General features: G+C 34.7%; 1 protein-coding gene across 3 annotated transcripts in view; it reads left to right on the forward strand.

Moving 5' to 3' along the window:
- CSMD3 (CUB and Sushi multiple domains 3) overlaps positions 1 to 16,097 on the forward strand; it is a 588,763-nt gene that overhangs the window by 487,059 nt on the left and 85,607 nt on the right. For all 3 annotated transcript variants that reach the window (XM_063173375.1, XM_063173384.1, XM_063173392.1), the window contains 6 exons: positions 66 to 135; positions 2,310 to 2,426; positions 8,456 to 8,665; positions 10,125 to 10,313; positions 13,533 to 13,710; positions 15,748 to 15,893. In XM_063173375.1, the coding sequence (XP_063029445.1) occupies positions 66 to 135; positions 2,310 to 2,426; positions 8,456 to 8,665; positions 10,125 to 10,313; positions 13,533 to 13,710; positions 15,748 to 15,893 (910 nt within the window). The remainder of the gene's footprint in view (positions 1 to 65; positions 136 to 2,309; positions 2,427 to 8,455; positions 8,666 to 10,124; positions 10,314 to 13,532; positions 13,711 to 15,747; positions 15,894 to 16,097) is intronic.

Raw genomic sequence — 16,097 nt, forward strand, 5'->3', positions numbered from 1 at the left:
GAAATACTAACATGCTGTATATCATATATTTTTAATATGAATTAGCAAATATTGTGTCATTTTAGGGACATTCACATATCACTTGTATGCCGGGACCAGTAAGAAGATGGAATTATCCCATTCCAATATGTTTAGGTATGTTCAGCTTCCATCATTTTTCCTAAATATATCAGAATAAGGAAACCAGAAAACTCAAAAATAATAGACACATAGTAGAAAGAATTGGGAGAATGGGAGGAACTTAATTAAATGTGAAAATGGTCAAATTAAATCAGAGATTTTCAAAGGTTGCTGCCCACTAATGTTGGCAAATCTTTCCTGAAATGTCCAAGCAATAAAAGGACAACACATTGTCCCTTTCAACCCAAACTATTCTATATGATTCTATGTGTTCTAGTCAGAAATATCATCAATTCATTATCAGGAATGACACCTCCAGAGACCTTTGCAATATAGCTAATTTATTTAGGACTCATTTCCCCAGAAGAGTAATGGCAATTGCCGACGATAGGAATAACAATACATTTTCATCTCTAATGAATTCAACATAAGCATGTCTACCAAATTTGAGAAGATACATTATTTTTCAAGTTAAATTATACATATGTCCATAATATTATTGGGAAAAGCACAGAAAACCTGTCAGAAAGCAAAATGAAACCTGTGAAGTGTGTTTAAATATACTCTTTTTATGTGATAAATAATGTGAGGAATGTAAAACTCCTTCTAGTTGTAATCTTTTTCACTGCATATAAATGCCTTTTTGTTCGGGTTCTCTAACAATAAAAGTTATCTGGATTTGTAATCTTGAATATATGGAAAACAGGATGCTGTAGATCTCATTAAAGATTTTTTGCTTTGCTTTTCTTCAAGACAGTTAATGTATATCCTCTTGAGCTACTTCACATAATCCTGTTCTTAATCCTGTGGAGTGTTAAAAGCCTCCTGTGAGGTATTGAGCTCTCTCAGCTTAGAATTTATAAATATTCAACAAAGTTGAGATATTTGTAAGAATTTTTTCAGGAGTTAGTCTTCAATTTTTGTCATTACGCATTAGCATATGGTTAGGAAGTCTGATGTTATAATTGCACTACTCTTGGTAAATTCTGAAGATATAGATGCTGTGCTAAAAATTGGTGACCTTTTTTTCATATATTTTTCCTTTTTTTTGCAAGTACTGATTTTTACTTGTGTTTCAAATAGTGTGGCAAATTTTACTTGGACAAAACTTCTAAACAAAATTCTGTTTATCATAATTACCACCTTTAAATGCAATATAGATGTCTAAGTAATTTGATTTACTGTTGCCATGCCTGAAAACTAAAATAAAATAAAATAATTAATTTAGCCTCACTTCTGGAAGTATGTGTATGTTTACTTTTCTAAGTTTGTTTATCTCACTTTTAGAACAAAAGGATATAAATGCAGTTTTTAAAAGGCCTCCTGAATAGCTTATAGTACAAAGTCTTTTTATAATACATTATCTTATATTATTCAGATGCTCCTTTACAAACAAGCACAATTGTCTCAGCCCTGCTATAAGCTGGTGTGTGCTGCTTGCCTGTCACAGTTCTGGTAGACAAATTGCAGAGTAAGCATTAGGGAAATGAGGCTGGTGGAAGCACAAGTCTTATGTGGAGTGGCTGAGGGAGCTGGGCTTGTTCAGCCTGGACAAAAAGGAGGTTCAGGGAGATGTTATCACTCTCTACAGCTCCCTGAAAGGAGGCTGTAGCCAGGCGGGGTTGATCTCTTTTCCCAGGCAGCCACTGACAGGATGAGAGGACAGAGCCTCCAGATGCACCTGGGAAGGTTCAGGTTCAACATCAGGAAGAATTTCTTTATGGGAAAGGTGGTCAGGAATTTCAGACTATTTCTTGACTGAATGGGCTGCCCGGGGATATGGTGGAGTCACCATCCCTGTGGGTGCTTAGGAAGTGGCTGGATGTGCAATTTAGTTCCCTAGTCTAATGGGCAAGGTGATGATCAGTTAAAGGTTGGACTTGATAATATTGGAGGTCTTTTCCAACCTAAATGATTCTACAGTTCTGTAATCTGTTCTATTTTGGGTGTATGTATCCCCCAAGTTAAAATCTACGCAACTCAGAGCTGATACAAAGTTGCAAGGTACCTACCTGTAAATGAATTTCTAACAGACATTTAGTGGTAAAGACATGCCTGTGTATTTGTCTTAATATAACCCTAGGTATTATTATATTATTAATGCTCTAAGGATCTTCAGTGTTACGGATTATTTTTTGTTCATTTGACTCCTCTGAAAAATATTTTTGGTTTGTTTTTTTTTTTTTTAGCACAATGTGGTGGTGGCATGTCAGACTTCAGTGGAGTGATTCTCAGTCCAGGGTTTCCTGGCAACTATCCTAGCAGTTTGGATTGCACATGGACAATAAAACTGCCTATTGGGTTCGGTATGTGATGTTTTATGGATTTAAAATTGCTTTTTTAAGAGTGCAAAACACTGAACATAGATTTTAAAATATTGTTAATCTTTATGCCAGCAAAAACCCCCAAGTAATTATAATCCATTTGAAAAAGTTAAAAAAATCTTAAAAGAAATATTTAAAAGAGAAAAGTTGCAAGGGTCTTGGGTTTTCATTTAATATATGCCAACATTTTCTCATAAAGACAAAATTGTTTAATTAGAATTCAGCACAATTTTCTAACTTTACAGAACTGATTTATATTTTTGTGAAATCATAAACCCAACAAAAAAATAGCTATCATGAATATTTCACACCAGATCAATTTAGAAGTTAAAGCTACATTTTAATTAATTATTTTATCATTAAGCTTCTTTGCATATCCTAAATGAAACTCAAAGCAGCATAGAAATGTAGAAGCCTCCCACTTAAAGCTGTCAAACTTCCCACTCAAAGTAGAATTGTGGATCAAGCCCAGGACTGGTGGAACTGTCTCACTAGGGCTGCTACTCACCTAATACATCCCCAGGCTGTAACAGATAAGGATGTTGTACTCCAGATGTAGAATTTTGCACCTCCAGAATTTTTCCACCAGAATTTTTTTGCCATGGTTTGACACTGGCACAATGCCAGTGCCCCCATGAGAATACTCTCTCTCTGGTGTCTGCTGTGAGATGTGATCAGGAATAAGCAAAGCAGGCTCCTACTTAGGAATTAAGAAAACAGTATTAACTAAACTACAAGGGAAAGAAAAAGAAAAGAAACACACAAGGAAAATGAAAACTTCACAAAAGCATTTTCCTCTTCCCCCCACCAAATTTCCAATACAATACATCTCCCAAATCACCAACTCTTGGTCCAGCACCACCCTTTAGAATACTCAATCCTCAGTTCATCAAGAGGAGAAGGAGTCCTTCTTTGTGCCATGGGCTTCTTGTCACATGTGGCACCGTCCAGAGATCATTTGCCATCGTTCCTTCCATGCCCAGTGCTCTCACCACTGCGCATGGACCAAGGCTGCTTCCACGGTTCCTTTTAAAGATGCCTTGTCTCCTTCCAAAAAGGCGCAGTCTCAACTTTGGGACATCTCTCCCCCCATGTTTTTTTCACCCCTTGGGAGCAAAAAACCCTCTGGGTCCGAGGGGTACCCACACTGAACCCTCCTGGTTCTGAGGCATTGCCCCCCTGGAAGCAGTCTCTGTATCGCAAGGAAAGAGTCTATGGCTATACAATAAAAGGAGTCCAGCAAAAATATTCCACTCCATCTTCTCCATTCTTCCAACATCTCTCTCTCTGCCCAGACCTTCATCACTCTTCTAGGAAAGGTTAATGTTCTGTAAAGTTTTCATTGTCCACAAAGGGGTTAAAAGCTCCCACAAGCGGCTGGACACATCGCTGCCTCCTCTGCCTCCTTCGGCCCCCTTTCCTCCTTCTCAGCCATGCTGCCTGCTGCTGCACATGTTTATCAAGTTTGAAGGTAACTCTCAGGCACAGCTCTGTTTCTCTCTCTGTCTCTGTCTCCCAGAAGGGGTGTGGGGGGGAAATACCTCTCAGTAGTTCGATGCTTCCACCCTTGGGCCCCTCAGGGTCAGGCCTACCTCTCCCAGGCCACGTGGCTTTCCCCTCCCCACGCCCAGCCTCTCTCCCGCCTGAAATCCAAAGAGAAACTTCTAGGGGGGAGCCCTGCTTTTAACCCTGTGTTCTCACAGGCAGATCCAAATGTCCCAATGGCCACAGCTGGTGCCAATATTAAAATCTGAGCACCCGTTGGTTTGACTGCAGCATCCCAGAAATCCCATTTCCGGTCAAACCACCACACCTTGTGCAAACCTTTAAGAAACATTTATTTACTCAGTCCTTAAGTGTTTTTAATGTTCTTCATTGAAATATTGTGTCATTTAATATATCATCCATAACCCTTAGTTTAGTATCCTGCACACATTTGTTGAGGATGCCTTCTCATTTTCCAAGTCCCTTCTGATGACATAAACCAGTGTAAGCTTCCATAGCAACACACAGAATATTGTGCTTGTTACTGGCTGCCAACCATTGAATGGCTGATTATCACCCTTGGAGCCTCAAAGTTATGTTAATTTTTAACTGACTTCCTTTCCATTCATCAAGCTCATGTATGTTGAGCTTTCAGATGAGAATGTTATAGACCGAGTCAAAAGCCATAGCAGGGTGAAAGTATGTTATATACACTTTTCTCCCTTTGTCAATTTAATAATAGAAGGATATGATGGTTGATTAACTGTTATTTTCTATTAGAAAATCCATGATGAATGCTCCTAAGTGTCTTTTTGTCTCTTATATGTTTGGAAATTGTGTTCAAACAACAAGTTCCATAATTTTTCCAAGGACTGCAACGAACCTGTAGTTGTCATTTCCCAGGTCCTTTTTGTTGTCTTGAAGGTGAATGTAAATTCAGACTTTTTCAAGTCACTAGAACTTCTCTTATTTCACTATGGTTTTGTATAGATACTATCAGCATTTTAATTATATTTGCTAGCACCTTGAGCAACTTTGGGTGGATCCTATGCATATTTTATTGTGAAATCATTATTTGAAGCCAGCCAGAAGAGTTGTCTCATCCAATTTTTTATAAAATGTGGCACTTTTTAAGGCGCATGTGCACTTGGATTTTTTTCTTTATATGCTAGTTGAATGGTGTGCTGGTTTTCTTTGACAGGCCTTATCGTTTTCTAATTTATACTTACCATCTTCTGCCCTATTCTTTACTTGACAGTACAGAATTTCTGGGTCTTACGGAATGAGTGTGACATCCCAAATAGCATTCTTCTTTGCATAGGTTCAGATTCTTTCCCTCCTCTTTTTAAAATAATTTCTGTGGATTTTTTTTATTAGAAATCCCATGAATCTAGTTCACTTATGATTTATATGAAAGCCAATTGTTTTGCATGGGTTGTTCTATCTGGGGGAAATACATTATATCAAAATAGGGATTTTTATATAGAACCCAATTTGTTTGTTTGCATTTTGTTCAAACACACAAGATTACAGTCAATAATTGATTTTTTTTTTCTCTTAGCACTTTATAGAAATAACATTGACACTTTAACTCTGCCAATACCTGAATTTTTAGATAGCCTGATGAGACAATTTGTAGTGCTTCATTATGAGTCATAGTGCTGTCTAGAATCACAAATCAATTTCTGCTTGTTAAGCTATCAAAAAAAAAAAAAAAATTAGCAGTAGTAGGTACATTATTTCTGGATCAAATCCACAGGAGAAAACAATATTCAGAGCTATAAGGGAACACGATATTTTGACAGATGATTCCAAAGACATTTGCTAATAAAGAAGAGATAATAAAAATCTGAAATATTGCTTAAATTTCAAATTTAACAAAATGGTATCTTCAACTGCATCCAGAACCTGCTGTCTTTTTATCCCAAATACATTGCCATCTGCCTCTTCCTTCACTTTACTGCTATCCTGTCTCTTTTCCCATACTGACTCCTTACTACATTTTCTTTGCTTGCAGTCTGCCAGGCTTTTGTGTCCAATAATTCTAACTTAACTCTTCAGACTGCTATTTACACTCTGCATTGTTAACATATTATTTAGTTTGACTTCCATTAGACTGAAGTTTTGGAAACAGTTTCTTGGATAACTAAGTTTAACCACCAAAATCAATAGCTCTGAACTGCTTTGTACCAACTGAAGTTTATTCACTGGATTTATGAACTATTTTCCAGTTCATGTATAGGCAAATGAAATTATTCATTTCCTAGAAGAAAACTAAAGCTGCATTGATTGAAACATGCCGGATGGTTTTTTGCTGGGATTCATAAAGTCAGAGGGTTTTGAGAAAATGGTTAAAAAGGACAAGCCTTTGAGAGAAATTTTGTGAACATTGCTAATACAGCAAAAAGTTTTCTAAGCAGTAGAGCAGACGTGACACACAGCACAATAGACTTCTGTAAAACTGGCCTTATAAATTGCAACAAAGCTATTTAATGTATATCTTTAGAACGTTAGTATGAATAGATCTCTGTGCTTTGTCTCTCATGAATGAGCCATTGTATTAACTACCATTACGTGTGTTTCATATGATTGGATAAAATTCTTGTCAATATGTTTTGCTCTATGTGTGATTAGCTAAAATCTAAGTTGAGATAGTTTTATACTATGCTGTAATGTAACACCCCCTTAACATTTTCTTTAAATCAGAGAGCTGTTAACATCCTGTCTCCATTGTCCTAACAATGTACTGAGACTGATGTGCTAAATAAATAGCTCATGACACTAATTCAAATTTGCCCCGTCTCCGTTCGTTTGTAAATACCAACCAACAGCACTTTTTTACCTTAAGTGAGATATGTTTGAAACTAAATTGAATATTAAAATAAAATTTCAGTGTAAAAAATAAAAATATTACTTTTGAAGCAATGATGGCTAAAACTGGTTTTAGTGATGTTGTGACTCTGATCTACTGGAGGCATGTCCAACTCTTCTGTGTAGTAAAGAGAAAAACTCAAAAACACCATCATGGGGACCTTCTACAGACTTTCACTTGTTTAACTCTTTTTAGAAAGGTTTTCTCCCAATTATAAGTTACAGATCATAAGCTTCTTCACTGTAAATTAGCTAATGGTATAATTTTTTTACTAAGGACACTGTGTTTATTTGCATAGATAAATATATTAACTACTCTTTCAAGCAGGATGTCTAAACTGCAAAAAGACATGGGAAAAAAAAAATCAGTCTAACAAGCTGAAGTTTCAGACAAATAGAGGTAGGTGCTACTGGCAGAGCAAGTAGAAGTATTCAGAAGATGAATACTTCTGAAGATTGATGTGGTTCAGAAACTTGAAGAGAAAGTGTAATACAGAGAGCAGGATGATTTGCGAAAATATATTTATACTTTTGTATCAAAGAAAGTTCATGAAAGAGGAAAAATCTGATAGCAAGGTCACAGGAGCTGGCAGCTGTTAATGACAGTTTAACTTTGGATAAGTGTATGGTTCACAGGATCAAATGAAAGGCCAAAGTATGATAGAGAAAGGGCAAAGACTGAATATAGCTTGATTCTCTGTATAGGAAATATTTGGAAGGCTGACAAAGTCAAAGAATGACACTCAAAAATGCTTTCTTATCACTTATAGACTGTCTTCAGATAAAGCAAGACAAATTATCAGGGTAACAGTAATTGAATTATGCACATAACTTGCATATAAAACGTTTCATGCTTCAGAAAATCTTTTATAAACTTTACATAATATCTGAGGGAAAAGTTCTAAAGGACAGTGAGAAACACTATTTAGGTATTACAGTTCAGGAGTTACAAAACTATTCATGACTTTCAATAATTTACCTGACATTATATTTTTTACTTTCAGTTTTATATAAAATTGTGTTGTTTGTCTTTGCCAGAAATACCAATAGGACTCAATCATCTTTCTAGTGAAACTATCATGCCATAGTTGCAATAGATCCAGACAAACTGCAAATTTTCTTGGTTGTAACTTATATAGAAAAATGTTATAAAAACAGGAAATGCTTAAGAGCCCTATAATTATTCAGTGCATAGAATTTTCTTCTCAGGCTGCATAATTTTTGTAATACATCACCATATTAGGAGAGATAACTTGCTAATAGATATAAGCTGCCCTCTTATTCCTTACTGAACCAAATAATCAGAAAGTTTTTTCACCAAAACCATCATATTCCACAGTGTACGTGTGAGTAACACATATGTTCCCCATGCACTCTGCTTTCACGAATCCTTGGGGTACCAGTAGAGGCTCTGCCTGCCTGATACTCTGAGCTGGACCTGAGGCCTTCCTGCTCACCATCTAGTCCAATTTAAAGATTGCTGGCGGATGTGCGCCCCACACACATCAAAACTGTGAAATACACAGATAGTAGCCAGGTAGCACATAGATTTCCACCTGGTTATTTTCTGCAATGATCAGTATACAATGAACACACTTTATTTTCCTTGCTGGTTTTGGTACTGATGGTGTTTATTTACTGACAATGTTTTTCAGGTGTCCATTTGCAATTTTTGAATTTCTCAACGGAGACCATACATGATTACTTAGAGGTTAGGAGTGGATCTACAGAAACTAGCACTGTTATTGGAAGACTAAGTGGCCCCCAGCTACCAGCCTCTCTGTTCAGCACAACTCATGAAACCAGCCTATACTTTCACAGTGATTACTCACAGAACAAACAAGGATTTCATATTGTATATCAAGGTGAGATTTGGACATTCTAATGAGAGAGAGCAAGGTGGCTATTATAGATTTTATGGAGTTTTGGGGATTCCTAAAAATAAATATGAAAGATTCTATGTGTTTTGGTGCCAAGCTTTAAACATTGAGATAAAACAGAAGAATGAAGAAAGTTAAGATGAAAAAAAAAAAACAATTAATTGCATATTTTTTTTCATTATAATCTGGTCAAAGGTCAGCAAACACATAATTGCCAATATCTGAAGCTGATTGACATATTAATTTACATTGCATGCCTTTACAAAAGAAACATCTCTATTCAATGTTTGGAAGCATACTGGAATTTTAATTTAGTGTAATGGGTTCTGGAAAGTATACATCTAAATACTGTTTTGTATTACTGGATGAATGTAGGCTTGTGCAAATTAATGCCAACCCAAAAATCAACAAATCCATTTTATTTCCTAGTTCACCATTTCCTGAAGGTTCTTTTCTTTTGTACCCAAGTAGGTCATGCTGAGCTGGTGAAGATCACGAGATCATCGTTCTATTTATAGAATTGCATTTTCATTTAAAAAGGATTAGATCACCACTGTTCATGAAAAAAGGTCAAATGTGTATTTTAAAGTAGACCTGTTTTCATTATACAAATAACACCTAAGAGTGATTTAAAGAGATTTTACTTTAGAGCAGTCTCCTACTACTCTTTTAATAGTAACAAGTCCAAATTGATTTGAACTCCGTGTAACATTCTGGAAGTGAGCCATTGTAAAAAGAGTTAGCTTTTAAAGAAAAAGTCAATTCGAGGTGTAAAGTGCTAAGGACAGTAAAAACCTAAGCCCATATATTATTATTAGTAACAGTGATAATTTAGGAGATGTTGTAATTTGTCAAAAAACTGGTAAGTTCTTTTCTCTGTTTTAACCACATAAGACAAAATGGATTCTTTCAGATATATATGACAGGATATTCTTATATTTCAGACTGCACACAGCTTATTTGCTCTCACATTGGTAATAAGAAGACAATGCTTCAAATCTTCTTGGAAAAAAATCACCAAGATGTGTGAGAAAAGCTTGTTTTCAAATTGGACTTATTCACTATAAAGTCTTTGATATTCCAGTTCATTATAGAGCCTTTAACTCTTCTGGGAAAAACAAAAGTATAGACATGTTTATTTCTCTTTTTCCTTAAACAGAAGAATGTAAAACCTGACAACTCCTATTGGATCAGAGAAGCACTTCATCTATCTCAGAACAGTATCTTCAAACAGCAAAAATAAATGTTACCTAACAGCACAGAAGTGTAGCCAGTTTCACTGTACTTCTCCAGGTGTAAAATCAATGATTTGATCACGAGCATCATGAAAATTTCGTTCCCATCATATAGGCTTTTATTTTTATTCTAATTAAAATTCTTATTTTTGAGACAATCAGAATTTTTATTTTACTGATTTTTTCACCCTTATTATTATTTATTTCAGCATATCAGCTACAAAGCTGTCCTGATCCTCGACCATTTCGTAATGGTTTTGTTATTGGAAATGACTTTACTGTGGGACAAACTATTTCATTTGAGTGTTTTCCTGGCTACACGTTGATTGGAAATTCAGCTCTAACTTGTCTTCATGGCATCAGCCGCAACTGGAATCATCCTCTCCCCAGATGTGAAGGTACGTTCCAGGTGACCTAGAAACCCTTCATCATTTGAAAGTCTTCCTAAGACTGTTAACTGAAGTCATTTCAGCTTTTCATTTACAGAGGTCTGTATATTTACAGTGTAGTCTTTGCAAGGGAAGTATTCAATTTTGCACTTTAAAATTTTAGCAGAGAAGCTGAAATGTTTTGTAATGTTCAGTCTCTTAAAACTTATCTGAGATACAATGTTTGCTTTTGGAAGGTTAAGCTTAAAGTCTGGAATATGGAGACCCATGCAGCTTTTAATCTAGGTGAGGCAATGAAGTATAAACTATGGACTAAATTAAGAAAAAATCTTCAAAAATTGAATTTACCAATTCTGGCCACTTATGTTCTTTCTTATCAGTTAGTAAGAAATGATAAAGATGGTCTAGAGTGAAATTGTACTCCAGCCAGTGCTCTGTAAAATCATTTGTACATATGTTTTTTTCTGAATTTTTTTTTAATTACATTTTTTAACCTTTTACATTTGTTTTTTTCACTTGTGCTTGAAACAAAAAGGAAGGTTGCAGGGACTGTGCATTGCACACAGCTATAATTTTAAGGAGACAGAATGACTGTGGTGGTTCTGTAGAAGTGTTTATCTCTTCCCTAGCTATGCTGAAAGGAACCTGTTTCTAAGCAGCAGGCCAAAGAAGCTCCATCCTCCACCTAAAGGCCTAGCTCCCCTTCATATTGAATGGTGAAACAGCATTGAGAATGGCATCCTCAGAATCACATAGGAGAGAAATGCCCAAATAAAACCCCCCAACAACAGCACAACAGCATCCCACCACCAAAAAATCTCCAAAGTCAAATGCAACCACCCAAATAGAAATTAAAAAGCTCCTCTGTTTTCTGGATTTTTTCATTATATTTTGCACCATATACCCAAATTTAGGTACTTGAATGAAAAGCTTCATTATTCAAAATTCCTGCTGGACTCAAGTGAACCTTAGCAATTTTGGGGGGATTTGGTAGGGAAATTAGGACTGGTACTGAATTCAGAGGGGGAAGCTTTGTAATATAAAAGACAGATGGCACCTACACTGTCATTTTTTTGAAAGGGGAAGAAGTTAATTCATTATAATTAAGTTTCACCACTCATTTTCTGGATCTTGTGGAGTAGTAATGCCTTCATAGTTCATGTCTTAACTGCTAAACACTTAGCTTTTCCTGTTAGTTCATTCGTGTTGTATTTTCTGTACCTCACAATCAAAACAATTTATTGAATGCAGAAATTCTGTTTCTTTGAAATACCTTACTGGAACCAATAATTTAATTAGAAAACTGTAAGATGTCCAAAGCATGTTGTTTCTGAGTATCAATTTCGATGAAGTTCCTGAAAAATAGCTGAATGTTCTTTGTTTCTACTTAATTTGATATGAAAAATGAAGATTAAAAAAATCCACCAACTTGATAAAAGAGATTTAATATGCATATTTTCTGCATAATTACAGACTGTCAACACTACTCAACCCCTAGACAAATTTCTTAAATTACATGGGGGTTTGTGCTGATACTTACTGTGGTATTTTTAGTAAAGGGTTTGTGACATTTTTATATGTTACAGATATTTTTGAGTTGGTTTTTGGGTTTTTGTTTAGTTTTGTTTTGTTTTATTGTTGCAGGAAAAGGATAATGAGTTATCTTCTAGTTTCACTTGGTTTGATTTAAGATAAAGGCTTTGTGTTCAAAAGCATTAAAATGAAGTTGGCTTTTTTGTGTACACCTAGTACCAGAAATACATGGCATGTCTTGAATTTGTATTTGCTTTCATTGTATTTGCTTTATTCTAAGACGAGATATACAAAGGCTTTTTTAATTCCTCAGATATCTTGAAGCAGACAATCTGAATTAAATAGGACTAAACTTGCTTCTGTTTAAACAGTTTTATTCTCTTTTTACATCCCCATGCACGTAACATTCCTTTAACCTGTGCTCAGCATCATCTAACACTCTCTGACCCTTCTAAACTCATCTTCCTTGCTTTAACCTGTTTGGATTCTGTTTCCTCTCCTTTTCCAAGAAGTCTTGTTCCCTGACAGTCATCAGACCATGTTTTCACTCCCCTAAGAACTGGCTGCAAAACCGTTTCCATCTGTACTGCTCAAACCCCCTTGAGCCTTTAAGGTTAAAGCTGAAGAAAAGCAGTGCCCAAGCTGTTGAGTCTGAATGGTTAAAGTGCCACTGTGCATCACTTCTTACCATACAGTTCAGCACCAAAGTTTATAAACATAAACCATAACATATGTTTTTGCTAAAAACAAATGATGCATAATTCCTATATGTCAAACGTATGTGTCAAAACTGCTCTGGTTGAAGATTTGTAAACATATTTTAGAAAATGTGTTGCCATACCATGCACCTTGTGGGGTGGAGTGAGCAAAATAAATGTATGCAAAATAAAGCAAATTATACAATTTTAAGCTTTGCTTACTTTTCCAGAGCTAAGCTTGTATAACATTTCTCTTCTGTAATAGCCAGATGGTATCATATTCAACATACATCTGAAATCTGTATGGAGAAAATATAGTTTGGACTAATAGTTTTCCAGAAATATAGAGTTATGAAAGTCCAGAATCTGTATGGTCCCTCTTGCACTGTATGATGTCTAAAATTAGCACTCTTTCACGCATATTACAGAGAGGACTCTTACTTTATGTACCAGAATTTATATCCATAAATGCAAAATTACTATTCATACTGTTGGACACAATGTTTGAATTTTGAAATTCTCTAACCTTTACTGACTCCTCAACCTTGTATGTGCATTCTTTCATGTGTTAATTTTGGTTGGCTATCTTCTTGTGACCATACATGAAACTATAGTCACAAGAAGATAGCCAACCAAAACTAATTAGTGTGATTTGTTGCTAATTTGTAGCTAAAATTTACACAAAGTCCTGACAACGTAATTTTCAGTTGTGTAGGGAATTTCCACCTATATGTATACATATTTATTCAATTCCGTTTCTGATAGTATTTGTTGCATCAGAATGACTATTTTTTTTACTTTTATATTTGACAAATACTGTCAAAATAGACTTCTGAATCTGCAAAAAGTTGAATAAAATCTGTTTTCTTTGCACAGGAATGGTCATATGCAATGAAGTTAAGTGCACCAAACGTGTTCAAAACTAGAGCTTTGATATAGTCTAAGTAAAATACAAAAAGCATTTACTGGCTATTTTTAAAAAGTGTCTTTTTCATAGCTCTGTGTGGAGGAAACATAACTGCAATGAATGGCACCATATACTCTCCAGGATACCCTGATGAGTATCCAAACTTTCAAGACTGCTTCTGGCTTGTAAGAGTACCACCTGGGAATGGAATCTACATCAATTTCACAGTTCTCCAAACAGAGCCAATATATGATTTCATAACTGTCTGGTAAGAAAACACTTTTGGCATTTATTTAATCTTCATGTGTCACTATATAACCAAATATGAATTTAAAATAATATATTTTTGATTTTCCCCTTGAAACTGGTGTTTTCTCTAGCAGAAATGAATGAGTTGCACCAATCCATGTTTTTCAATGGACCATTCTCTCTAGATAGCAGTGGACAAGAAATCAAAAACAATAATAGTGTTTCTCAGTTTGCCAACAAAGAAAAGCATAGAGAGGTATGCTATAATAGCTCATCAACAATCAAGAGAAATACTACTTAAGAAAGGAGTGATAAGGAGTTTCAGATGTAGGTATTAGTGTTTTAGGAAAAGCCACTAGAAACTAAAGTAGGGCAATACTTCATTAATTTCTTCCAAGTTGGCTTCTTTTATTCTTAAGAGTACATAAAATGAGAGGCTCTTTTTGATTTGGCTGTGACAAAGCAAATTGAGCTTACAATAACTGTAAACAAATCCTATTCTCTGTGTTCTTGAATCCATGTCTGTCATGGCTCTGCATGATGACCCTCAGCAGCAGCCTATCACATTAATGCCTCCAGCACGTGTTTGAAGACATTTAATGGCTTTAGTCCTCATTTGTACATGTGTAAAAATTGTATTGTATACATGATGGCTATTTAATTATGTAGCCTATACCATTTCTGGGATACTTTTTATTAAAAATTTTATAGCACTTTCCAATGCAAAAAACCCCCTTTTTATTCACAATTCAAATGCTTCAAATCATACAACTTCCTTGCTAAAACAGTAGGGAAAGGGTCAATGTGCCATAATTTGGAAAACATATTACTACAAAATTTTCAAAATAAAATATATCTGTATTTTTTTTAATATATTATGCTAATAACTATTGAAAAAAAAAACCAACTTTAAATTTAAACATCTATTGCTTACTATTTGACAATTCTAATCTGGAAGGAAATAAGGATGAACATTTAATATTCTTCTATCATGATGCTGTCCTCTGTACAGTTCCACTGTTGTTTAGTAGTAACTTTCATTTAATTTTTCTATTGAAATGAGTGTTTCATTTCTCCGTAAGGTAGCAATCATCTTTTGAGCAGTACATGTATTGTCGAAATCGTAATAAATAGTACAAAATAATATCAGTACATTCATATGAAGAAGGTTCAAGAAATTATTCAGCTGCTTATCATACTCAGTTTTGGTTTAAGCTACCAAAAATTATATTAATACCTACCTGTAGTGGTAAACCATGACACTACCTAAATCAAAAATACATGACCATTTATATAAAATTCATAACAGAGTAACACATTGATTGAGAAAACTCTGAATCATTCATAAAAATAAACTTTAAATCAATTCTTATCTATCCATATATACTATAAACTATAAATAATAGCATGAAAATTATTAATTAGGGGAGAAAAGCTAGGTTAAAATATGCTGACTATAGCATATCTAAAAGTAACTTAGAATAAGCATTGGAAATAAAATGTGCATTTATTGATGTCAACATGCAGTTTTCAAGGGGAATCTTGTATTCAGCAATCTGTAAGCATTTTGGGTTCATTTTTGCCAAAGACTATATTCATTCTTTTATTTTTAATTTATTATTTTAATTAATTATAACAACACTATTTATCTCTTAATTTTCCTATAAATTATAAGATTCAAAAGACTGGTGGACATGAACAGTTATTAATTTCATTTATTTTCTGATAGCCACATTTGAACGTAGATACAATAATGTGATCAGAGGTTATGGCAAGTAGATGAAGTACAATCACAAATTCAATAATTTTGAATTGTCTGAAATTTTTATTAGAAAATAAGAATTTGACTTTCAAAAGGTGGTTGAAGTAGTATTCAGTCCACATACAGGATATGAGAAGGTCTTCATCCCTTGTTTTCTGGTTTATCTTATTTTAGTTGTCTCATGCCTTTTAGTGTAATCTAGAGAAAATTTACTTCAATCACTTAAAATTTGGAGAAATCATATTAAATTTTATGACCAGAGAAAAAAAAAATTATTCTGTTTGTTTTTCTTAGGGATGGACCAGATCAAACTTCCCCTCAAATTGGACAATTTAGTGGCAACACTGCACTAGAATCAGTCTATAGCACTTCCAATCAGATTCTGATAAAGTTTCACAGTGACTTTACTACCAGTGGCTTCTTTGTTCTTAGTTATCATGGTAAGTGTGATAAATTAAACTTTTTCACTGTTTTTACTGGTCACTGGAGGACGGCAAGGCATAAAAAAATCTGTAGCTTTTTCTAAGAAGAGTTGCTATTGACCACTACTAGGGTAATACAAACATATGAAAGACTAACATGAATTATGAAAAATCATTTATTTTCTTGACCAGATATTTAATTTACTATTAGTCAAACAAAAT

This window comes from Melospiza melodia, chromosome 1 (genome assembly GCF_035770615.1).
Source record: "Melospiza melodia melodia isolate bMelMel2 chromosome 1, bMelMel2.pri, whole genome shotgun sequence".
In the NCBI taxonomy this organism is placed as follows: Eukaryota; Metazoa; Chordata; class Aves; order Passeriformes; family Passerellidae; genus Melospiza; species Melospiza melodia.